The sequence below is a fragment of the Onychomys torridus genome, chromosome 11 (assembly GCF_903995425.1).
Source record: "Onychomys torridus chromosome 11, mOncTor1.1, whole genome shotgun sequence".
Classification (NCBI taxonomy): Eukaryota; Metazoa; Chordata; class Mammalia; order Rodentia; family Cricetidae; genus Onychomys; species Onychomys torridus.
In genome coordinates this window covers 62,152,518-62,176,756 of record NC_050453.1, presented here as the reverse complement: position 1 = coordinate 62,176,756, position 24,239 = coordinate 62,152,518, and the positions used below count along the sequence as shown (strand labels likewise).

Sequence of the window (24,239 nt, the reverse complement as noted above, 5' to 3'; positions counted from 1 at the left end):
CACAAGTTCAAGGCGTGCCAGGGCCAGAGAATGAGTTCAAGGTCAATCTGGACAACTTAGTGAGAACTTGCCTAAAAACACATAAATACAATAAATAAACAGCTGAGGTAGTTTGATGGTAAAGTACTCACATCCAGCATGTGAGAGGCTCTAAATGTAACCCCAGGAAAACACACACACACACACACACACACACACACACACACACACACACACGTGCACGCCACAGCTTTCCTCACCTTTCTACAATTCTGCAACTTTGACCCAAGACAGTCTGGAAACCCTTTGGGGCACACTGGGGTTGCTAGGGGATGCAGGGTGCTGGCTTGTCTTCAGCTAGCTGTCCAGCTTTACAGTCATCATAGGCAGAAGGCTGGTCCTGATGCAGGCAGAGAATGTGAGGATGGTACGCTTCAAGGGTGAATGGGTTACTTTTGTTGCTGTGATAAAACACTGACCAAAAACAACTTTGGGGAGGAGAGGGTTTACTGGGCTTATATGTCCCAGCTCACAGCCCAACTTTGAGGGAAGTTAGGGCAGGAACTAAAGCAGAGACCATGAGAGGGAACCATGGCAAATTGGCTTGCTCAGTTTACTTTCTAATACCACCTAAGACCACCTGCCCAGGGGTGGCACCACTCACAGTGGGCTGGGCCTTTCCACACCAATCATCAATCAAGAAAACACCCTCCAGACTTGTCTACAGAACAATCTGATGGAGGCGTTCTCTCAGTTGAGGCTCCTGCCCCCAGATGACTCTAGCTTGTCAGTTGACAAAAGAACAAGCTAGCATATATGGATCTGTGCTCCAAATCTATTGAGAGAGGCTGGATATGGCAGTGCCCAATTCCCTGAATCATGGCTCCTACTTATTGACCATTAATTCATTTTTAGGATGACAATTAACATCTTTGGATCAACTGTACAATAGTTTTCCCAGCTTTAAATTTCTAGTATTCCCCTGAAACTTTCCCCAGTTCTCCAGACCACAAACACTTAGTGTTATATCTTAAGTGTGGAGACACAGCAGTTTAAGGAACAGGAGTCTGTGGGGAATGCCCTCCTCTAGGCTCCTCTGCCTTTGGTCTGGGATGGGGTGCTTCCAATAAAGCCTGGAGGATGGGAGGTGTAGAAGCTGGGGTTGGCAACTAGACCCCAGTAGATGGCAGGTAGAGATCACCAAGCACTTCGTTGGACAGTCAATGTGAAATTCTTCTTTGTGTAACCATGTCAATTAGTTTAAGCAACTGGGATGGTGATGATGATGGTCACTGTAAGGGTGCTCTGCTTGGAAGATCTGATATGTAAAACTTAGTCTAATAAGAGTTAAGTGGGGTTGGGTATTTAGCTCAGTGGTAGAACGCTTGCCTAGCAAGTGCAAGGTCCTGGGTTCGATCCTCAGCTCAAAAACAAACAAACAAACAAAAAACCAAAGAACTAAGTAAATGTAAAAAAGAAATAAGGGAAGGAGCATGACTGCTCCTAGGTATGGTGGAGGAGAAAGTTGGGTATGTGGGAGAGCATAGCCAGAGGTAGAGACATCTGGGAGAGCCCGAGAGTGGTCATGACCAGACTGAGCTCCCTGTGGGGAGAGGAGGAGGGGATTGGAGCGGTACCAGATGCAGCAACCAGGAGGCTCACAATAGAGTAAACGGAAAAGCCAGGTAACCAAAATGGTTGACTATATAAGGAAGGGCAGCCCAGCCCCTGGGCTGGAGTTTAGGGCAGGGGGAGGGTATGCCTGCCAGCAGGGCCTTGTGACTGAGGAACGAGGGGAGAACCTGGCGCCCAAAGTCCGCTTTGATATGTTAAACAGGTACTTCAGTTGTCCCAGGTTTGAAACCTAACATCAAGCACCTCCAGATGTTTGAATCCTTGCCCTCAGAATACACTGTTTCTCTCAGGGAAGCCCCATCTTTTGCTATCTGACTGCGTCACTGGTCGCCTGGGCAAACCTGGATCCAGAGTGGAGTGTGTATTCCTTATCACTGGTATTATCACTACTTATAAGTTAAACATCAGGAAGGAGAAACTCCTAGCCTTTAAGCATTAAAAAAAAGAGCATTCAATAAAATCTGCAAATTTAATACAACATGAATTCAATTAACTTTGCGGACTTTAAGTGTGTGGAATTGATTGCAAGCTGGCAGTTTCTTCCCCGCGACGTACCTAGAGCGGATCGGGCAGGAGAGAATTGGGGAGCGGTTAACACAGACGAGGTCCCTACGGCAGACCAGCAGGTTCCCAGCAAGACCGGGAGCGGAAGTTCCGGAGTCCGCCCCGCCCCGCCCGGCGTGCGTCAGTTCCGGGACTAGGGCCGGCCTGTGTGTCCGCTAGGGCTACAAATCTATGCGATCAGGTTCCTAGCCGGCTGCTTTTTGGCGCCCGGTCCTCAGCATGGCTGCCTCCAGGGTTGAGGGCTGGGGAGCTGCCACACCCTCGTTTTGCTGACGGTCCTTGGAGTCTGTGTTCTTCTTGTCTTTCCTGGGCCACCCTAGCAGACATGTTCGCTAAGGCCTTTCGAGTCAAGTCCAACACGGCCATCAAGGGATCGGACAGGTGAGGGAGAGAATGCTTTTGCTTCACCTAGAGAGCCCACCCCCCGCACGCATCTAGGGGTGCACATGGAGAGGGGACCCCAGGGAGCCAAGCAGGGACGTCGGAAACATTTTGAGCACGAGGTGTGGGGGTATCTTTTGTCTTCTAGATGGTCTCTTGGACAAGAAATAAAGTTTAGTCGGTGAGTACTGTGCTCAGACTAGGTGTTGTGGAAGATGCAAAAATGAGGGAATCTAGGCGCCCTGTCCTCCACTGAGTTTAAGAGTCCATGGGAGAACCCAGATGGAGTGCCGAAAACTAAAAGTATTGGGGGAGGGGGTGTCTTAACTGGTACTCCTGGCCGGAGAGCGCTGGAGTGAGCAGAGTATAAAGTAAGCCGTGATAAGGAGAGATGTTATCTATCTTTCCAGACAGTGTCGCAGACACAGATTCCGCCTCAGGAATTTTGGAACCAGCTTTCTTTAGATGTCATTTTTGGTGCCATAGTGGCATTTTAATCATAAGATGACAGATTTCCCGACTAGTCTGAGGAAGGAGTGAGGAAAGCCTGTGAGGTCGGAATGGCTGGGACTATGTGAGACTAACTTTGATTGTTCACTGAGCATCTGTGTGGAATGATAAGCCTAGAAAGTTGTGAAAATAGACGAAATAATGAGTAAGAAAGATAATAGGGATTTTGGAAAGCTGAGAACAGGGCGTCTTAAATCAGGCAGTCTTTCTAAAGACTTTATGATATTTGTTTGTTTGTTTATGTATACAGCATGTATGACCAGAAGAGGGCACCAGACGTCTTTCTTCAGTCTTTATGATATTTATTTATTTATACATACATTCATACATACATACAGCATGTATGACCAGAAGAGGTCACCAGATCTCATTATAGATAGTTGTGAGCCACCCTGTGGTTGCTGGGAATTGAACTCAGGACCTCTGGAAGAGCAGTCGGTGCTCTTAACCTCTGAGCCATCTCTCCAGCCCAGACTTTATGATTTTTATAGTCCTTCTGAATTTCAGTATGTATTAATGTCCATCAAGAAGATAGTATTCATGGTGCCGGTGTGCTTTCTGCAGAAGAAAACTTCGGGCTGATGTGACAGCTGCTTTCCCCAGCCTTGGAACAGATCGGGTCTCTGAGTTGATACCTGGAAAGGAAGAGCTAAACGTCGTGAAGTTGTATGCTCACAAAGGGGATGCAGTGACTGTGTACATGACTGGTGGTAACCCCATCCTGTTTGAACTGGAGAAAAATTTGTATCCAACAGGTACGGAACAAGATAGAGACTTTGTGTAACACTTGCTACTCTGTTTATTTGGTTTGGTATTTGTTTTTGTTCCCCACTATTTACTTGCCTTCTCAGATAAAATAAACACAGAATTTCCCAACGCTATTCCTAAAGATCTTTTCAGAACTAGTGTTCCTAGAACTGAGCCTTTCAAGACCAGACATTGCCATAAAAGGGATTAAAAAAAAAAAAAAAAAAAAACAAATCCAAAAAACAAACAAAACCTTAGAAAAATGACAATTGCAAAGTTCTGTGATAAGGGAGCATGGAGAATTTGCGAGAGAACTGAGGTGTTGCAAAAAATGGAATTTCAGGGCATGTAAAAAAAATATCCTGTAAACTGCCTGTAAAAGGCAACAGAGAAAACCTAGGCTGAGGAGTGAGCTGGCTAAGGAGGCCACCCTAGCCATGTATTTACACACTCTCGTGGGCTGTATCACAGTGGGTTTTCCTAGGCTCTGATTCGTCATTGTCTAAGATTCTCTGCTGCTTTTTTTCTTTGTCACAGATCTCTTCCCATAGCAGCTGACACTTACTTTGTCACTTGGGCTTTTCCTCCAAGGCTATCTGGCTGCCACAGTGCAATGCTGACTCCTGAGGCCTCTCCCATCTCTCTCTCCAGTTTGCTGATGTACCTGAAGACAAATACAGACTTTTTTTTTTTTTTTTTTTTTAATCTAGGAGGTTTTTGCTAATCACTGAAAACAGGATCTCAAAATATAAATATGAGAAAGTTTCAAAATACAGACTGGATCCGTTTTGGGGTTAATTGCTTCTGAAATTGTGCCTGCAAGCCTCTTTGATTTGTCCCCCAAATTTTAGTTCACTCTGGCCATTTTCTTCTGGCAGTCCCAAAGCAGCAACAGGTGCCTCCAAGTCTCAGTAGTAACCAGTTTCCTGGTGTCAGTAGATCTCTGCTTTCGTCCTAAAGGCAGGCTCCCTGGGAAACCTCTTTTAACCTCTATAACCTTGAACTGGAGTGTCTTTGTTTCTCTTTCTGAATTCTAATAAAAGTGAGCATGGTGCCAGGCACTCCTGGATCTGCAGTGGGCAGTGTTTCTTAACTGTTTCCTCGGCCTCTTTTGGTACAGTGTACACACTGTGGTCCTATCCTGATCTCCTACCAGCCTTTACAACATGGCCTCTGGTACTGGAAAAACTGGTCGGGGGAGCAGGTAAGAGAATTTTTTTATGTTCCATCTATGCCTTGAAACCTCTTCAGTAATTATCAGCCACCTTAATAAGGCTACTCATTTTTTTGTGTTCATATGTTGAAAACTGTGTCCACCCGTGTGTGTGTGTGTGTGTGTGTGTGTGTGTGTGTGTGTGTGTGGTGTTGTTGTTGTTGTGCCTTGTCCACTTAGCTGTAGAGTGAAAGCAGTTTGTGGACTGCCACATGCTGTACTTGAATCAGTTGGGAACTTTAGCAGATAGCACCTAGTGCTCCCAGTTGTGAGTCCTTTGTCAAGTGGATGGACATATGGTAAAGTAAGCATGAAAACGAAGGGGGAACGTTAAGTAAGCTGTTATGTTTGTATTTGCTGCAGATTTGATGCTGCCAGGGGTAGTGGTGCCCCCTACTGGTCTGCCTCAGGTGCAGCAAGGTGACCTCTGTGCCATTGCCTTGGTGGGGAACAGGTACTGTGGCAGAGAGCCGTGTGGGTGGGTGGGTGGGGGTGGGGCACAGAGGGACAGAGGGACAAGGGAGGTGGAGGAAGATGACAGCTCCCAAAACACATGGACTGAGGGCTGAAAGAAAAAATAAGTTATTTTCGGAAGAAGCAGATAGTAAATTTAGTAAATGGCAGAGGAGAGCCTGTGAATCTGGGTGTAAGATGTTTGCTGTACTGATTTTTTTTTTTTTTTTTTTTAATTTGTTGAGACTATGTAACAGTCCTGGCTGTCCTGGAGCTCACTCTGTAGACCAGGCTGGCCTCGAACTCACTGAGATCCACCTGCCTCTGCCTCCCAAGTGCTGGGATTAAAGGTGTGTGCCACCACTGCCTGGTGCTGTGCTGAATTTTAAAAAAGTACTTTATAGGTAACTTCAGATTTATAGAAGAATATAAGAGATGGTGTAGAGTTCTGATGTACACCATGTTTCCAGCATTCTCAATGGCCACATCTCTTATTCCCCATTGTAAGGAGTGTTGTCCTATACTGGGACAATGCTGTGAACATCCTCAAGCCTTTATTTGTATCTCTGCAGGATTTTTTTTTTTTTCCTGAGTACCTTTTTCCATTCAAGGGTCCAGTCTAGGACACCACATTGCACTTGGCTGTCCCTTGGATAGCTGACATTCTCTGTCTTTCATCATTTCTACAGTTTATCAGCTGCATTGTTCTAGGTTCTTTTTTTTTTTTTTTAGCTGAGGATCGAACCCAGGGCCTCGTGCTTGCTAGGCAAGCACTCTACCACTGAGCTAAATCCCCAACCACATCCCATCAGGTCATTCTCTATGTTCTTAATGACCTGATGGGATGTGGTTTACATACGTAGTTTGCTCATCTTGACTTCGCAGTCAGATGGCATTTAGTATGCTTACAGAGCTATTGAGCCATCACCATGTGGCTGCTGTTTGATTCCAGGGCCTCATGCATCTAGGGAAGTACTTTACCATTGAACTGATTCCCCAGCTCCCACTGCTACTTTTAAAAAGAAACCGAGACTCGTTGTATGGACAGTTCGGTGAGGAGACTCTGCCTGACCCTGACCTCTGGCTTCCTTCCTAGGGCTCCTGTAGCAGTCGGAGTGGCTGCCATGTCCACAACTCAGATGCTGGCTTCAGGCCTGAAGGGAAAGGGCTTCTCTGTGCTCCACACTTACCAGGATCACTTGTGGTGAGTGCACTGTTTCTTCTGTTTACAGGGAATGGGGGTGGGGGAGGGCAGGGATAGAGAGAACACGAGCCTGAGATTCAGAAGTGCAAGTATTGGTCTAGGCCCATCCTCACGCAGCTTGTGGACCCCAGACTTCCATTCGCTTGCCAAATGTGGGAAAATACATTTCTCTTGTTCATACAAGAAATAGAGACAGCTTTGGATATTTTCCAGGCCTGGAATTGTCCCAGACAATTGCCCTAGACTTAGGAATTGTTTGCCCTGTCCTTCATGGTGGTGATGTACACATAGTACTAATTAGTCTGACTTTGTCCATTATGTGCATTCTAGACATCATTTGGTCCTGAGACAAGTACTTGTGACTCCAGGTCAACTGTCAGACAGCAGGATGATAACTGACTTTATGCTGTTTGAGTATCATGTCTCAGAACCCTCATTATGGGACACACACTCTGGCTATAACCATCCCATTTCAGATCCACATGCCTGCCCCTTGTCTGGTTAATGTCACTCTCCCCAAACAGTAAACAGTGTTTTTCTCAAAAGCAGCAGAACTAGGTTTTCTGAGGGCTAGGAGTATGGAAGGTTGAGATGGAGTCTCATTACATAGTTCAGGCTGACCTAGAACTTGAGATCCCTTGGTCTGAGCTTCCTGAATGCTAGGATTGTAGGCATATGTCACCAGGCCTGGTTCTGTAGCCCAGTGTTGTGGCCTATTGGTGTAGATTCATTCTTTGTATTTTCCCTTTTATGCTTTTCCATTAGTGTCTGTCTCAGGCTGTCTATTAAAAATATAAACAATCGCCGGGTGGTGGTGGCACACACCTTTAATCCCAGCACTCGGGAGGCAGAGCCAGGTGGTCTCTGTGAGTTCAAGGCCAGCCTGGTCTACAAAGCGAGTTTCAGGAAAGGTGCAAAGCTACACACAGAAATGCTGTCTCGAAAAAGCAATCATTTCCTTGAGATAGGGAGGAAATGAGCATTAGTCAAATTTTACAGATGATAAAGCTGAGGCAAGGGGCTTTTCTGGACCCAGAGTAGTCGACTAGAGTTGAGATGAGTGTACGTCACTTGGATGTCCTGGGTGCTCCTGCCTTCTGGTTCTACTTGCTTTGAACGCCTGACTGACTCTGCCCGACCAGGGTGAGTGAGCATCGTGGCTACTTGGTGTTTCTAACATTAGATTTTTCCAGGAAATCTGGAGACAAGTCCTCTCCACCTGCCATTGCCCCATTGGCAGTGAATCCCACAGATAGCAATGAAGAGAAGGTGGACCTTGGTCTGCATGGAAACCTGAGCAGCCTGACCCTGGAGGGAGAGGAGGAGAAGAGGAAGGTTCATCACCCAGAAGCCTCTGAAGACACCAGCTCCGGAGCCCTGAGCCAGGGTTCCTTGGATGGCAAGCCTCTTCAAGGTGTGGCTTTGGGAGTGGAAAGCCCACACCTGTCCTTCAGATTAGAGTGCGTTGATGCTCTGGGAGAGGAGCACAGGACCCTTATGTGGGGTCGTGCGGTCGTTTTGTACTCCTCATATAAGTCATGCCCCTAGGTGCCTGCCTGTCTGTCACATAGTTTCCAGCTATGAGCCCCTAAGGCTTCTGGTTCTGACTTCTCGGAATGAATGTTCTTGGCTGGGTGGCACTATAGATTTATTTGGTCCTTCCTGTGGAGCTAACCCTTACAGGATCAGTGTTCAAAATCTAGAGTGGGCCAGTGAGATGACTCAGCAGGAAACGGGGCCAGTGAGATGACTCAGCGGGAAACAGGGCAGTGAGATGACTCAGCAGGAAACGGGGCCAGTGAGATGACTCAGCGGGAAACGGGGCCAGTGAGATGACTCAGCGGGAAATGGGGTGGAGGCAGTGAGATGACTCAGCGGGAAACAGGGGCCAGTGAGATGACTCAGCAGGAAACGGGGTGGAGGCAGTGAGATGACTCAGCGGGAAACGGGGCCAGTGAGATGACTCAGTGGGAAACGGGGCCAGTGAGATGACTCAGCGGGAAACGGGGTGGAGGCAGTGAGATGACTCAGCGGGAAACAGGGCCAGTGAGATGACTCAGCAGGAAACGGGGTGGAGGCAGTGAGATGACTCAGCGGGAAACGGGGCCAGTGAGATGGCTCAGCAGGGAGCAGGGGGCCAGTGAGATGACTCAGCGGGAAACGGGGCCGGTGAGATGGCTCAGCAGGGAACAGGGGGCCAGTGAGATGACTCAGCAGGGAACAGGGCAGTGAGATGACTCAGTGGGAAATGGGGCCAGTGAGATGACTCAGCAGGGCAGGGGGCCAGTGAGATGACTCAGCAGGGAACAGGGGGCCGGTGAGATGACTCAGGAGGCAAAAGCATTTGCTGTGCAAACCTGACCACCTGAGTTCAATCCCTGGAACAGCCCATGGTAAAAGGAGAGAACTGACTCCTGAAACCTGTCCTCGGCTTTCCATACATGCTGTAGTATGTGAGCACGCAAACACACACACACTTGAAAAAGTCTGCAGCCTGGGAGCGCTGGTGCCTAGTGATGGACTCCACTTGAGCCCAGGTGACGAGAGAGGGATGGAGAGTTTGCAGTGCCCAGGCAATGTGGGAGCCTCAGGAAAGGTGTGGTTTTCTTTTCCTCGCAGAGCAAATGGATGATCTGTTACATCAATGCTTCCTGCATGCCTTGAAGAGTCGAGTCAAAAAAGCTGACCTCCCTTTGCTCACCAGCACTCTCCTTGGCAGTCACATGTTCTCTTGCTGGTATGGAAGGCACTGCTGGGGGGGGGGGTGGCTGCAGATAAGGCCCCACTGTTCTTGGTGGTAAAGCAAGGCAGGGGTGGTGGAGGCTGGTTGAGTGACATGCTATGCAAAGGACAGAGCGGAAAGTTCTAGCAGGTAAATTAGGTTCTTGGCTTTAAAACCTTCAGTTTTATCCAGGGAAAGGATACTAAGGTTGAAAGTCCCAAGATTCTCTGACTGCTGTTTCTGCCAAGGTGTTTCTGGGCTCTCATGAGTCAGGTACCATGGCATACACTGCAAGAGTCCTTGAACAGCCTTAGTCAAGAAGTTTCCTGTTCTGTTCCACTTTCCCACTTAGGAGTAGTTGTGTGTGGAGGAGACTGGGGATGAAGCCCACCCCATTGAAAATATAGCCATTTGGAAAGGGAGTACTGACTTTGAAGACAGAGCCATCAAGGTTCAGCCGACATCTCGTTTAGCATATTTAACCAAGGCAGATCGCAAGCAGTCACAGGGCTTTTCTGGGCCCAGATGTCTGATACTTCCAGGATTGCTGTAAAATTGCACAGCCTGGCACATACCAAGCACCTGTTACTACTGTAAGAGCAGGGTCTTTTCTGCACATCCCCTCACCTGGTGCTCTGGCTCACACCACTTAAGAGGCTGAGGTAAGAAGATAGCAGTGAACCCAGGCTAGCATGGGCTGGCGAGTGAGATATCAGCCTGGCGAGTGATTCCAGATACCGTCAGTCTGGGTTACAGTGAGACTCTTGGGGGAGAAAAAGAGCAAAACCACCCCATACACATACACACACAGCCTGCTCTCTCTCACAGAGGGCGGTGTGCTCCTGAGACTCTTGCTCTGTTTTGAAAGTGGTAATTAATCCAACTCTTTCTGTCTACACATGGCCTTAAGGCACCCAGGGCAGCTGTGTGGCATTGGGATCCTTGGTAATTCGTCATGCCGACGCTGAGTTGCAGGTGACTGGAAACAGTGTTCCAGGATTTTCTCTAGGCAGGCACTAGATTGGAGTAGGTTCTAGAACAGTCCCCCTGACAGTCCTACTGCTGTTGAATGTCAGGTTTTGAGAGAAGATACAAGTTCCTGAGGAGAAGGAGAAGTCACAGTTTCTTTAGGAACCTCTATCTCCAGTTCCCCTAAAACTGCTTTAGGGCAGGCATCAGTCAACTGCAAAGAACCACATAGTAAATAATTTAGTTTTTCCAGGTTGTGTGCACTCTTGTTTCAGGTCCTCTGCCATTGTGCACTGATGTCACCAAAGGCAACAGATGGTGATGGGTGCGGCTGGGTTAGTTAGGCTCCAGAGTGCAGTTTGCTGAACTCTGGTATAGACCTGCCTTCCTCAGTGTGAGCTTGCTGTTGGTAAGGTTCACTTTGAAGTGGAACTTCTGAAGCCATAGGAGAGTCTCTGGTTTGAGAGAACTCTTAAAGCTATGTCCGATTACAATAGTCACTAATCACATGTGGCTAAGTTTAAAATTCAGGTCCCCAATCTCACAGTCTCAGTTGGTGCATTTCAAGTGTTTCACAGCACATGGATGCAGTGTTATGGGATAGTTCTGACTCAGAGTATCCCACACTCTGTATCTTCTCTGGTACCACACCTGGGCAGAGAGCTCCAGGACGGTGGTCTCTCCGACTCTGGGGTAGGGAAAGACAGCTGAGGAGAAGGTTACTTTAGTCAGGCAGGTGCTAACATTTACTGTTTGGTTTAACTTGCCTTTTTATCTGTCCTAGCCCCGAAGGACAGCAGCTGGATATAAAGAAGTCAAGCTATAAAAAGGTAAAAGCCTGCACCTCCTTTGCATGTCTGTACAGAGTCATGTAGGAATACACGTGTGATAAGATGGACATGGGAAGCCGTGTAGACAGGGCTCAAGCTAGAACTAATGCCTTTTGATTCCAGCTATACTGGGGAGTAATGAAACTCTCCTTGGGCCAAGGCACCTGGTCCTCTCTCCTCTGTGGCCCCTTTCTATCTGATTAGAGTCTAACAGACCTCATCAGTTAGTTCAGCAGTTTCTTTTTTAAAATTAATTTTATTTTTAATTATGTATATATGCATGAATGCTGGTGTTAGAGGAAGCCAGATGCCTCTGGAGCTGGAGTTATATGTAGTTGTGAGCCATTGAATACATGGCTGCTGAGAAGCAAACTTGGGTCCTCTGCAAGAGCAGTGTGAGCCCTTAGGCACTGAGCCGTCTCTGTAGCCCTCATTGTGAGCTCCTGACCACTGAGCCATCTCTCTAGTTCTCTGGTTGCTCCTTGCTCCCCACCTTACAGGAATGTGTGTGGTCTTTTGGTTCTTAGTCTAATGGCAGCAAACACTGTGTCACAGTGCTCCAGTCCCCACCTCGCCCCAGGCCTGGCCCTCCTAGGTGTTCAGTGAGGAGTCAGTGAAGTCCCTATGCTGGCTTCTCTCCCCAGCTCTCTAAGTTTCTGCAGCACATGCAGCAGGAGCAGATTGTCCAGGTCAAGGAGCTGAGCAAAGGGGTGGAGAGCATTGTGGCCGTGGACTGGAGGCACCCGAGGTGAGTGCGGGGCCTGTCACTGCAGCTCAGTTGGTTTGGGGACACTGGCCACAGGTCGGGGGCTGCCAAGGCACTGGTGTAACGTGCTTTTTCTTTTCTTCTGCTGGGTTTTAGGATCACATCCTTTGTCATCCCTGAGCCTTCCCTGACTTCCCAGACTGTCCAGGAGGGTAGCAGGGAACAGCCCTATCACCCTCCAGATATAAAATCCCTCTACTGTGTCCCAGCCAGCATGACCCAGCTCTTCCAGGAGTCTGGCCACAAGTGAGTTTTGGAGAGCAGCCCTTTTCTGCCTACATGGTGTCCGCCTACACTTTCCTCTCACCCTGAGTGGTGTTTTCCTGTGACTGGAAACCTGCTCTGCCCATCTTCCTTCTTCTAAATGCAGAATCACAGCTCTCTCTCCCTTTTGGGATGGCCTTTTGGGTTAGGTCATTGAGAGAGTAGGCCTCTCTCTCAGCAATTGTATTTCATGTAGCCTGGCTTGCCTCCCTCAGGAAAAGAAGAGAAAGGCAAGAGCCAAGGAAAGAGCCCTGCTGAGTAGGGAGTCGGAGTGTACAGCTTGGACTAAACTCTGCTTACTTCTCTTCTAGGAAGGGGAGCACCCTTGAGGGCAGTGAGGTCCGCAGGATCGTCATTGACTATGCCAAGAAGAACAGCCTGGTGGATGCAGACAACAGGAAGTAAGTGGGCACCAAGAATGGAGTCTGTCTTCTCAGGTCTTCATTTCTGCAAACAGACATTAAAGGACGCAGGAAGTGGGCAAGTGGGCTGGCAAGGTAGTTCAGGGAGTAAAGGAGGCACCTGATGCCCAGCCTGACTGCCTGAGTTCAACCCTCGGGACCCACATGGTAGAGAGAGGACCAACCCCTGCAAACATCCCCCCCCCCCCCCCCCCCCGCGCGCGCGCACATGCGCGCGCGCCCCGTACACTTACATTGTGCACTTGCAGACCCATGCAGAGACACATGGATAGATAAATGTAACAACTCTAAAAAGGAAGGATGGGAAGGATTCTGGAATGGAGAATAGACCATCACAGCAGCTTAGATAGGTAAAGGCAGTGTTTGCAAACCATGGGCTGTGGACACGGGCTGTTACCTAGGGGCTCAGGTCGAGTACATGCTGTCCGAATGGACCATGAGCTGAGTACACACACCTCACACATGTCCACCACTGATGTTCAAGTGCAACCTCCAAAAAGTATTTCCTCAAAGTCGTTGTGGCTTTTTGGTGTGATTTTTCTATTTATAAATGGCACAGGTGTCATGCTAACAGATAAGAGTTGCACTAATGCTTTTGTTTCCTAGACATCCTCATGACTAAAGAGAAAGACTACACACTGATATAGTTTATTTTATTTAATTAATTAATTATTTTATTTTATTTTATTTTTTTGTGGCTGGAGAGACAGCCGTGGGTGCTGGGAACCAAACTCTTATATTTTGGTTGTGAGCCTAGCCTTTATGGCTGAGCCATCTCTCCAGCCCATGCCCCACTTTTAAAAAAAGTTTTTGTTTATTTATTTTAAATTACTATTTATTTTGTGGTGTAGGGAACAGAACCCAGGGCTTCTAGAAAGCCAGGTGTACACTCTACCACCACACCTCCAGCCTAAGTTGTTGCCACTGTAACTAAAGGGGTCTCTGGGGGTATAACCTAACAGCTTAGTCCATGTATGCATTATAATGGCTGTAGCATTTAGAATTCACCGTCTTCCTTGCTAGCCTGCTGACTGAGATGAAGCCTTGGAAGATATGGCCCCAGAGCAGAACCAAGCCAGGGAATCCTGGTCACTCCTTCCCACATTTCTTCCACCATTTGCTTCTCCTCTTTGTCCTCCCATCCTTTATTGCCCAATGGCCTCTGGTCCCACGGCGGGGTGATCCTGGATGGCACAGGGTACGCGGGTGACGGGTGCTGTTACTTTGGAATGGTTGAGTCTTCTTATGCTGCCTTAATGCTCTTTTTCCCCTTTAGTCTGGTGAAATTGGATCCTGTCTTATGTGACTGCATCTTAGAGAAAAACGAACAGCACTCGGTCATGAAGCTTCCGTGGGACTGTCTCCTGACCAGGTAATAGGGCCTGGCAGTCCCTTTCAACTTCTCTGCATCGCCGCCCTTAGTATCTACCACAGAACTTCAGAATGGTCACTGACCGCAGCACTGGCTGCAGCACGGATGCCTGAGTTCAGCTCTCCGGTACCCACATGGAAGCCAGGTGTGGCAGCATCTGTCTGTAACCTCAGTGCTGGGGGACAGACAGGTTGGAGTTCATTGGCCTGCCACCTCAGCCAGGCTGATGAGCTTCAGCTACAATGACAGATTCTGTCTCAAAAACTAAGCCAGAGGGTGATGGAGGAGCCCCAAATTGACCTCTAGACCCCACATGCAGACATCTACGCCAACAATACATATCCTCCCCGCATGTACAGACTCTCACTATTTTAGTCTGTGACTCTCCTTCCATAAACATAGGCTTGAATAATTCTGATGTGGAGAGTTTTGGTGACAGTTTGAGCCATCAGGACATAGAAGCCCTTGACAGAGAGAAAAACATTAATTAAAACTAAGAACTTCAATAAAAGAACCACTTAAGCTGGGGAGTTGTGTTCAGAGGAAAAATTCTTGACACTTTCTGTCTGTAGAACCATAGCTGAAAATAGTTCATATGGGGACCCAGCAAACCGTATAGTACACTCTATCCTGTTACATGTCTGTGTGAGTTCATATGGGGACCCAGCAAACTGTATAGTACACTCTGACTCTATCCTGTTACATGTCTGTGTGAGTTTTATTGGTACACAGCCTTATCTTTGGGGTGCTGTGTACTATAATGGCGGAGTTGAGCTGGCTTTCCTGTGTTAGTTTGTTCTTGAGACAAGCTTCACTGAGTAGCTTGGCCATGGATTTGCGCCTCTGGGTGCTGGGTGCAGGCATGAACTACTGTAGACTTGAGTGTCCTACAAAAGATACATTGTTATTATTACAGGTTCCTGGGGAGGTGGCTCAGTGGGTAAAGCCCTTACCTCTCAAGCCTGAGCACCTGAGTCCAAGTCCTCAGAACCCAGGAGAAGTCAGGCACACCTCTATGATCCCTGCCCTCCTATGACGAGGTGGAGACAGACACAGAGTCCCTGGAGACTCATGGGTCAGATAACCTCCTGTGTGCAGCTGGGGAAACCACAGAGGGCGGGAGTTGAGGACTGCCTCCTGAGATTGTCCTTTGACCTCCACACGTGCACCATGCCATGCAGGAGCCTGCCCGCATTCACAGGAGCACCCACAAACATACACATGCACTGCTGGACCATGTGAGAGAAGTGAGCAGCACTCAGAGGCAGTTAGCTGGGAAGGCACACTTTTGAGACAGGGAGTAGCCTCCACAAGGCAGACTGCAGATTCCCAGGAGGCCAAGCAAGTGGAGAGTTTCCAGGCACCCAAGTCACTGTTGATTCCTTCCCTGGATCAGTGGATGTCAACCTTGGCTACCCTTTGGGGAGCTCTGAGACACTGAGTTCATTGGTCTGTGGTTCAGCTCCCCAGGTGATCTCAATGCTTCTGACCTGCAGCCAGATTGCATATACGTGTGCCTCGAACACTTGAACTCGGTGCTCATGGTAGCAGGATACAGAGATGCTGGCTGTTGCCTTGATCTGTTTATAACTGGCACTCTCATTTTAGGTGTTTGCAAAATATGCAGCCTGCCTACCAAGTGACGTTTCCTGGACAGGAGCCCATTCTGAAGAAAGGGAAACTCAGTCCAATTGACATCACCCTTGCCCAGAAGGCTTATAATAAAAAGGTAATTTAAAAGCCACTGGGCAGTGGCTGTGACTCAGTGTTAGAACATTTGCGTCCCTGTGCTAAGGCCCTGGGTTCCATCGCTACCACCACCCAAAAAACAATCCAGTGTTTGAGAACGGTTAGTTTCCCTGCTGAGTTCTAATTTCCTGGTATGACTGGAGGCATTTGGATTGGACGGCCCATGCTGTGTGCTTGCACTGGCCCTGGGGGAGGGTTATCATTAAACTCTTCCTCCTGTCCTCTGGGGTTTTCTACTAAAAAACTTGCTAGAGCCTGTTTCAGAAGTGAACAGTATTTTAGTTGGAGTTTTTCCTTGGTACTGCCTTATAGGCCTTCGTCTCTTCCACAGTCTACCTCTTGGGCCTTGCTCAATGAAAATAACTTATAAAAATTTGCTGAAGGAACTGTGTTTAGCGTGGCAACACAAAGTTGTAGGGAACAAATTATAACTGCCTTCAAAATTCATAGAATGCTGTCCCCTGCAAAGGAAGTGTCCTTGTTCTGCATATGTAGAGGAGAAAGACAGGTAGGAACTCTGAGAACACAGGCTTGGGCTCAAAATGGAAAACTATGCGAGCATGTGGTTCTGGGCCCAGGCTTTGGAACTCTAGTGTGGCCTTTTCTCATTTCTTGACCTTGAGCACCTACTGAACTTCCTTGTGCCTCAGTTCCCTTCTGTGAGAATGGAGTACTACTTACCCTGTACTTCAGTGACCAAAGGAGGGCTGTGCGTAGGCCCAGCACCCAGCACTCAGCACTCCCTAAATGAGAACCTGTCATGGTAACCTTAATTAGCAACAGTTACCTGCCAGACAGTATACCACACACCTATGTATATATTAAGCACAAATCTTTTTTTTTTTTTTTTTTTCCCTCAAGACAGGGTTTCCCTGTGTACTTTTGGTGCCTGTCCTGGATCTCACTCTGTAGATCAGGCTGGCCTCAAACTCACAGAGATCCACCTGGGTGCTGGGATTAAAGGCATGCTCCACCACCACCCAGTAGCACAAATCTTTTATTAATAATAGACTGTCCAAAGATGAAGTTGGTGTTGCATGAAATGATGAGTTCTTTTCTGGAGGTCTGCAAGCAAAGACTTTTGTGACCACTTGTGGGGAGATACAGCCAGGGTCTCAGGGAGGAAACTGGCTTTCTAATGTGACCTCTAAAGCCTCACAGAGTCTAAGATTGCATCTGCAGTCCGTGCAAGCATAAGGCTTTTTAAAGACATTGTGGAGAGCAGCCTCTCCAGGCCACAGAATGGTGCTCCTTTCTCATCTTGAAGAGCAGCCAAAGGAGGACTGTCATTTTACATATGTATTTTTAATTTCGTGTTTTGCCTCATGCATGTCTGTGTGCTATGTTTGGCCTGGTGCCTGTGGAGGCTAGAAGAGGGTGTCAGATCCCCTAAGACTGGAGTTACAGACAGTTGGGAGCTGCCGTGTAGATGCTGAGAACTGAACCCGAGTCCTCTGGAAGAGCAGTCTATGTTCTTAATCACTGAGGTCTCTCTCCAGATCTGGACTGTGATTTTTATAGCTTTTAAAAAGGGATTTATTTATTTCTATTGTGTGTGTATGGGTTTTTCATCCACGTGTATGTCTGGATACCACAGGTATGCAGTTCCCATAGAGGCCAGAAGAGGGTGCTAGATTCCCCCAGGGAATTGGAGTTTGAGCTGTCCTGTGGGTACGGGGAATTGAACTTAAGCTTTTCTGGAAGAGCAGCAAGTGCTGCTAACCTTTGAGCCTTCTCTCCAGCCCTAATTGTGATTTTAAAAAAAAGCTTTCCTTTTTGTCCTGAAGTCACATCCTTCTCATTTGTTGCTAATAATGGAAAAGGGCCACGTTTTTGACTAGCTATGTGACTTTAAGGAACTGTTTCAGGTACATAATATTTTATCATTATCAGCAACATCATCATCATTATTGGGGCTGGGAGGGGGAGCGTGCATGGGACAGTGCATGGAGGGGGTCAGGAGTCAACTTAGCGGCATTGGCTCTTTCCATCTACCTTTTGTGGGTCCTGGGCACTGATCCCAGGCTGTCAGGTTTGTGCAGCAAGCACCTTAACCACTGACCATCTCACCAGCTGCTTCTGCTTTTATGTTTAGAACAGTCCTTATCTTGCAGGGCCTGGTGGTACCTGCCTCTGATCCCAGCATTCAGGAAACAGAGGCAGGTGGATTTCTGTGAGTTAGAGGCTAGCCTGGTCTACATAGAGAGTTTAAAGCCAACCAGAAACATAGTTGAGACCCTGTCTTTAAAAAAGAAAAAGAAAACAGAGTCCTTAACCTTTGGAGGTACATACTGCGATATTTATAGGAAAGATCTGAAGTGTAGGAGGATTTGCTGTAAAGTAATCCAGGAGCCATAAGCTCAGTACATAGACAACTGTTGAAATTGGGAACGAGTATGTAGTCCATCACACTCTTGTACTTTTTTGGTGTTTTGTTTTGAGATTGGGTCTCATTATGTAGCCTTGGCTGGCCTAGAATTTGCTATATGTAAACCAGGCTGGCCTTAAAACTAACTCACAGAGATTCATCCGCCTCAGCCTCCTGAGTGCTGGGATTAAAGGCGTGTATCACCATGCTTGGCACCATATTATTGTACTTTTATTTATGTTTTAAGTTCTCCATGGTTTAAAAAAAACCCTTAACTTACATGTTATAGGTAGAATAGAGATCTATTAACACATATAGTGGATGAGATGGACAGAAAGGCCTCAGGGTTACAGGGATAGAGAACCATCAGGGAACATGGGTGAGGCAGCTGCCAAAAGGCCCTTTAGAGGAGAGAGTGTGCCATAAACACCCACCATCAGCTTCCTGTCCCCAGGTGACTGTGGTCCGGAACTTGGAGACCTATGGTCTTGATCCATGCTCAGTGGCTGCCACTCTCCAGCAGCGGTGCCAGGCCAGCACCATCGTCTCTCCTGCCCCTGGGGCCAAAGACAGTCTGCAGGTGCAGATCCAAGGGAACCAGATCCACCACCTTGGCCAGCTATTGCTCGGTGAGTATCCCTGCTGAGAAGACACTGGGATGGCTTGGCAAGGATCTCGCGCAGACTCACTAGAGTGAGTATCGAACCTCTGTCTATACTCTTTACAGAGTTCCACTTCACTGTGGTGCAAAAATGATGCATTCCAGAGAAACTGTACTTCAGATTTTGAAGTTTGAACTCTCAGAACTAGCATTGGCTAGACAGTCTGTGGAGATGCTAGGTAGTAGCAAGAGCCCCTCCCCTGTCAGTCACGTGATCAAGGGGGGACAACCAGAATGCCATTCTATGCTGAGCCATTTAGCTAAGGTGTTCTCCACTTCAGCTGGATTATGTGCCTTTTCAACTTACCATATTTCCTCTCTCTCTTTTTAATAATTAAAAGAATTATATGTGTATGGGTGTTTTGCCTGCATGTATGTCTGTATTACGTGTGTGCCTGGTGCCTTCAGAAGCCAGAAGAGGGCAACGGAGCCTCTGAAACTGGAGTTGTAGATGTGAGCTGCCATGTGGATTCTGGGAATTGAAAACCAGATCCTCTAGAAGAGCAGCAAATGCTCTACCTGACAAGCCATCTCTCTAGCCCCTCGGTTTACCGTATTTTCAACTCAAAATGGGTGTATAAGGGGACATAACCCCATTGAAGAGCAACAGTCTGTGTATTTACGTGTTTACACACACTTCAGTTTATAGCAGTGAGCAGGAGATGAAGCCAGTGTTTGAACCAGATCTTTGGCCCTTCCCAGAATCCCTGCTCTCTCCATCAGACATATTCTTAGCTTTCCTCCTGATTTCCCCTTCTAGCCATCATGTGGTGAGTGCCCCGGCTGTGCCTGGTGTTCAGCTGGGCTGTGAGAGGACATCTCCTGGTTATAACTGTGCTGCAGGACTGTTGCCTGTTTTGCAGATCAGGAAACCGAGGTCCAGAGAGACTCAGTACCTTGCCTGGAGCTCACCTGACTCCTGAGTTCTGTAGCTGGGCTCTGAATCTTTTTGTTCTTCAGAGCTATAGTTCTTTGATTCTCTCAGGGTCTCTAGCCTCTACTTTGTCCTCCATTGACGCCCTCTTCCACATCCTGCCTGGCTTACCTTTTCTAAACTAAGTGTGATCCTATCACTGTCCTGAAAGGCCTTCTGTCTGTCCATGCCTTCAGGAGTAAACTCCTGAGTTTGAGGACACGCCCCTCCCAGCCTGCCCTGTTTTTCCTGCAGCCTCTCTCCCAGCTCCCTGACGTCCTAATGGCATCCCAGCCAGTTCTGCTCTTCCCACACACACACCGGGCGCTTGACATCTACCTGCTTCTACCTGCCTGTTCCCTCGTCTTGTGTGCCCCGCCCTCCATATCCCTGGTCTGTCTGTCCTCACAGGTTAACTGGCACAGCTCAGGAGCAATGCCCATTTCCCTTTGAATGTGATAAAAATTACTAACATTAGTGCTTCTCAACTGTGTTGATAGTTCTTGTTAGTGTCTGGAGCTTGGCTAATTTTTTCTCTAATGTCTGAACCCTCTGCAAAATAGAACTTGAGATAGACCTTGCCTTTCCCAGGCTTGTCTCACACTCAAGAGACTGGCATATAGCACATGCTCAATAAGTAGAGTTATCTCATGGCCTATGACAGTCCACAGCAATTACCTTCCAAACTGAGCTCCTTTATGTGGAAGCCGCATGTGGTGGAATGGGACTAAGAAGAGACAGAAGAAAATAGATGAATGGACACCTAAACAGACACACACCTTCTCTCCTAGAACATCTAGATCAGCGGCTCCCACTGTGGGTTGTGACTGCTTGGGGGAGAACAACCCTTTCACAGGGGTGGCCTAAGATCATCAGAAAACACAGATTTACAATATGATTTATAACAGTAGCAAAATTACAGTCAGGAAGTAGCAATGAAAATAATTTTATAGTTGGGGTCACCACAACATGAGAAACTGTATTCTTTTGTTTGTTTTTACTTTGGTTTTTCAAGACAAGGTTTCTCTGTGTAGTCCCAGAACTTGCTCTGTAGACCAAGCTGGCCTCGAACTCAGAGATCTGCCTGCCTCTGCCTCCCACGTGCTGGGATTAAAGGTGTGCACCACCACCACCCATCTGAGGAACTGTATTAAAGGGTCATAGCATTAGGAAGTTTGAGAACCACTGATCTAGATGGTAGCTAGTAGGGTATAAATGACCAAAATACATCGTTCAACTAACTGTGTGTGGTAAATGGTCAATCCTAGGTGTCACCAGACACCGGTGAGCTTGAACGGGACACAGAAGGCAGGTCATGTGTTGGCAATGATTGTAACAGATCCTTGGCAGCAAGGTTTAGTGGACAGGGCAGGGCAGGAGGTTACAGGGCTCCAGGGACATGGAAAGCAGGGAGGGGCAGTAGGGACTTGAGACTAGGCGTGGCTGAAGATGTTCTTTTTGGATTGTAGAAGAGTATCGGCTCCCTGGAAAACACATCCAAGGCCTAGAAAAGGCCCCCAAACCTGGCAAGAAGTGACAGCCCATTTCATGCAGTGGATCCCACGGGAACTCAGGGTCTGAGCTGGTAATTGATGTGAGCGTTTTCAACTTTTGCAAATAAAAACTGTAATTCTTTACTTTTATTCTAATCTAAATCTGAATGGCCTTATCCTTCACTTAGTGAGAATGTTCACGCAGTTTCTGTGATTTAGTTCATGCCCTGTATAAGAGGCAGGGCAGCCCATCTGAAGCTCAGCAGGGAGAGCCTTCCTGTTTCTAAAGCCCCTCCGCCAGACAGACCAGCTTCCTACTTAGTGCTCCTGTGACCTAATTAACCTCCTAGGCCTGCCGAGCTTGGTGTCGCTGTAGAGTTAGGCCCATAGAAAACAGCCTGGCTCTTCTCTGCCCTCAGTCCCAGCAGCAGAAAAAGTGAACTCACAGCAGCAGCAGCATGTAGACATGAGAACAGTGAAAACAGAACATGGGTTCCTATGTGACCATGCTTTGTCCCCAGCTGGGTACAGCATGCTGCCACCAATGGCCAAGTCTGTGATGTAACTCCAGGATGGGAGCTTTGAAGTAGTGACGTCTTAGACAAGTGCCTTCTTCAGCCCCAGCTTCTGCAGCTTGGGTTCAAGGAAGGGCTCTTCAGTCAGTCTTCAGAGGACTCAGGAAGAGGAGCTGTGTCCATCTGAGTACAGAGGAGTCACTGGATGTCAGAAGTAGTTAACCTATCACTCTTGTTCACCTTGGGCTATGCAGGTCATTTGTGAATCTAGAACTCTCTGTGTAAACAGGAATACTGTGTAAACAGGAATAAGAGCTGTGTAATTGTCAACTCCTTAAGAGTTCCTGGATTTTACCATTAAGAAAGAACTACCTTTTCCCCTTCTCATCCTATTAAAAACTGAGATAAAAGAGGCTTTCTCATCTACTGTCTCCCAAATCACCCATTTTCTTAGACGTGGAAAGAAAGGGGTGGATGTAAAAATGTGTGACAACTCCCACCTCTTGCTGTGAAACCAAGAACAGGCCTTTCACTTGGACAGTCCACTTCTTACCCTCACTAATCTTCTCTACCAGCACACATGTACGGAACCTGGAAGTGCCTTCTAGAAGCCAACTCTGGCAGTATCCTATTACAACAAAGCCTCTGTAGAGCACATCCGCTCCTGAGGAGCGCAGTGTGTGCAGCGCTAACACATGTCCCCTGCATGCACACAGATGACATGCAGCACTGTGCTGTGTTCTCACAGGCCTCATCTGTCCTGCATGCTCCTGGAAAGTAGTGCTGCAGAAATTGACGATGTCCCTGCTAAAGGCACGAAGCCTATAAGGAGATCTACCCTTCACTGTGGTTCAATCAGCACTCTGCCATGGCGGTGTGCTGTCCAGGCCTCTGCCGGGGTGTTTTTCCAGGAATAGTGATACACTGGCACTGAATCATCGTCTTTTCTCCCCTGTGAATGGCGTGGAGATGCGGAAAAGGGTGGAGCAGAGTCAGACCGTGGAATGGATTCTCTCTGGGCCAAGCCAGATAATCTATATCAAGGTCAGACTTTGAGCTTTGAACTTACAATGCCACTTACATCCTATCCCTGTCTTCTCTTAGCCCCTCTTATATCTCCTCTTCCTCCCTCTCACATTCATGGCCTCTTTTTTTATTGTTGGTGTGTGTGTGTGCACATAATGTGAGGATTAGAACAGAACAGACATATGATTCAGCCTGCTCCACTTGTTCAGTGTTACTTGAATGCATGATTTCAGGGTTGACCACCAGGTATTGGATAGCCAATTACAGGGCTCATCCCTGGGGAAGACTGTTTCTACCACTCTTAAGATTACTTAGTTGATCTAGTTCTTTGTCTAGCAGTGGGGCCCCAGGAGATCCCCCCTTTCATGTCAGTGTTGTCCTTGTTCAGGTCTGCTTTAGGCTGCCATGCTGTTGAGGTCCCGTGACCAAAACTTCTGTCATTTCTAGGAGATACAACCTCACAGCAGAGTCCCTGGTCCTCTGACTCTTAGAATATTCTGCCCCTCTTCTGTAGCGATTCCTGGGCTTTTGTGTTTCTTGATTTTTGTTTTGTTTTGTTTTTTGAGACAAGGTCTCACTTTGTAGTCTTGGTTGGCCCGGAACTTGCTTTGTAGACCAGGCTGGCCTCGAACTCACAGAGATCCCCTGCTCTGCCTCCCGAGTGCTGGGATTACAGGGATGCACACACACTGGGCGAGGTGCAGGGTTGGGTGTAGCTCTAGCGGTTGGTGATGGTGTCCTGTGGGCAGCTGTTCTCTGCAGCTGTGGTTTTCTGTCCAGGTCTCTGTTACCAAGACCGTGTTTCTTTGATGATGGGTGGGAGCTACACTTCCCTGTGGATACAAGGGTAAGTATTTAGGGTGCAGTCGGGAATTCTGTTGGTCTAGTAAAGTAGCAAGAGAAGGTTCTCCTTTAAGATCTCTGACCTCACTAGCCCCGGGGAGTTGGCCAGATTCTCAGCACCAGACATCTTTCCCCTTGTTGAGCGGGCCTTAAGTCAAACAGTTAGTTCCACCGAATAAGAGAGCCACCATTGTACCCTTAGGGATATGTGCCGTGCTGGTTGTTAGGGTCCTAGGTGTCACAGCTGGGTAGGGCTGTTGGCTGCTTCTCTCCCTTGGAAGCTGTCCAGTTTTACTTTCATGGTTTTGGTTTCTGCAGTTACTCCAGATTATGTGTTCACTTCTGAAGATTTGGAACTGGACCACGGATGAGAGAGAGCACATACTGTTTGTCTTTCTGGATGAGGGTTGCTACGCACTGTGATCTTTCCTAGTTCCATCCTTTACCTGCAAAGTTCATGGTTTCACTTTCCTTTACAGCTGGATAATATTCCACAGTGTATTAGAGTATCTCTACCTCGTTTTCCTTCTCCATCTGTCAGCTAAAGGACATTTCGGTGGTTCCCATTTCCTAGCTATTGTGAACAGCACCAGTGGAGTAGGATGTTGAGTCTTTTGTTGTCATATGCCAAGGAGTGGTA

At 47.7% G+C, this 24,239-nt stretch overlaps 1 protein-coding gene across 5 annotated transcripts in view; it reads left to right on the top strand.

Moving 5' to 3' along the window:
* The first annotated feature begins 2,311 nt into the window (after positions 1-2,311).
* The window catches only part of Eif2d (eukaryotic translation initiation factor 2D), a 32,338-nt gene continuing 10,410 nt past the window's right edge, over positions 2,312-24,239 (top strand). For 2 of the 5 annotated variants that reach the window (XM_036201940.1, XM_036201939.1), the window contains exons 1-14: positions 2,312-2,559; positions 3,634-3,824; positions 4,937-5,020; positions 5,393-5,483; positions 6,579-6,686; positions 7,880-8,100; positions 9,306-9,423; positions 11,162-11,207; positions 11,852-11,955; positions 12,070-12,219; positions 12,549-12,638; positions 13,936-14,031; positions 15,640-15,760; positions 18,603-18,777. In XM_036201940.1, the coding sequence (XP_036057833.1) occupies positions 2,504-2,559; positions 3,634-3,824; positions 4,937-5,020; positions 5,393-5,483; positions 6,579-6,686; positions 7,880-8,100; positions 9,306-9,423; positions 11,162-11,207; positions 11,852-11,955; positions 12,070-12,219; positions 12,549-12,638; positions 13,936-14,031; positions 15,640-15,760; positions 18,603-18,777 (1,651 nt within the window). In that variant the 5' untranslated portion in view covers positions 2,312-2,503. Of the gene's footprint in view, positions 2,560-3,633; positions 3,825-4,936; positions 5,021-5,392; positions 5,484-6,578; positions 6,687-7,879; positions 8,101-9,305; positions 9,424-11,161; positions 11,208-11,851; positions 11,956-12,069; positions 12,220-12,548; positions 12,639-13,935; positions 14,032-15,639; positions 15,761-18,602; positions 18,778-18,875; positions 19,164-21,191; positions 22,141-24,239 lie in introns of those variants that run through there. The other 3 variants (XM_036201941.1, XM_036201942.1, XM_036201943.1) reach the window with 3 other exon arrangements.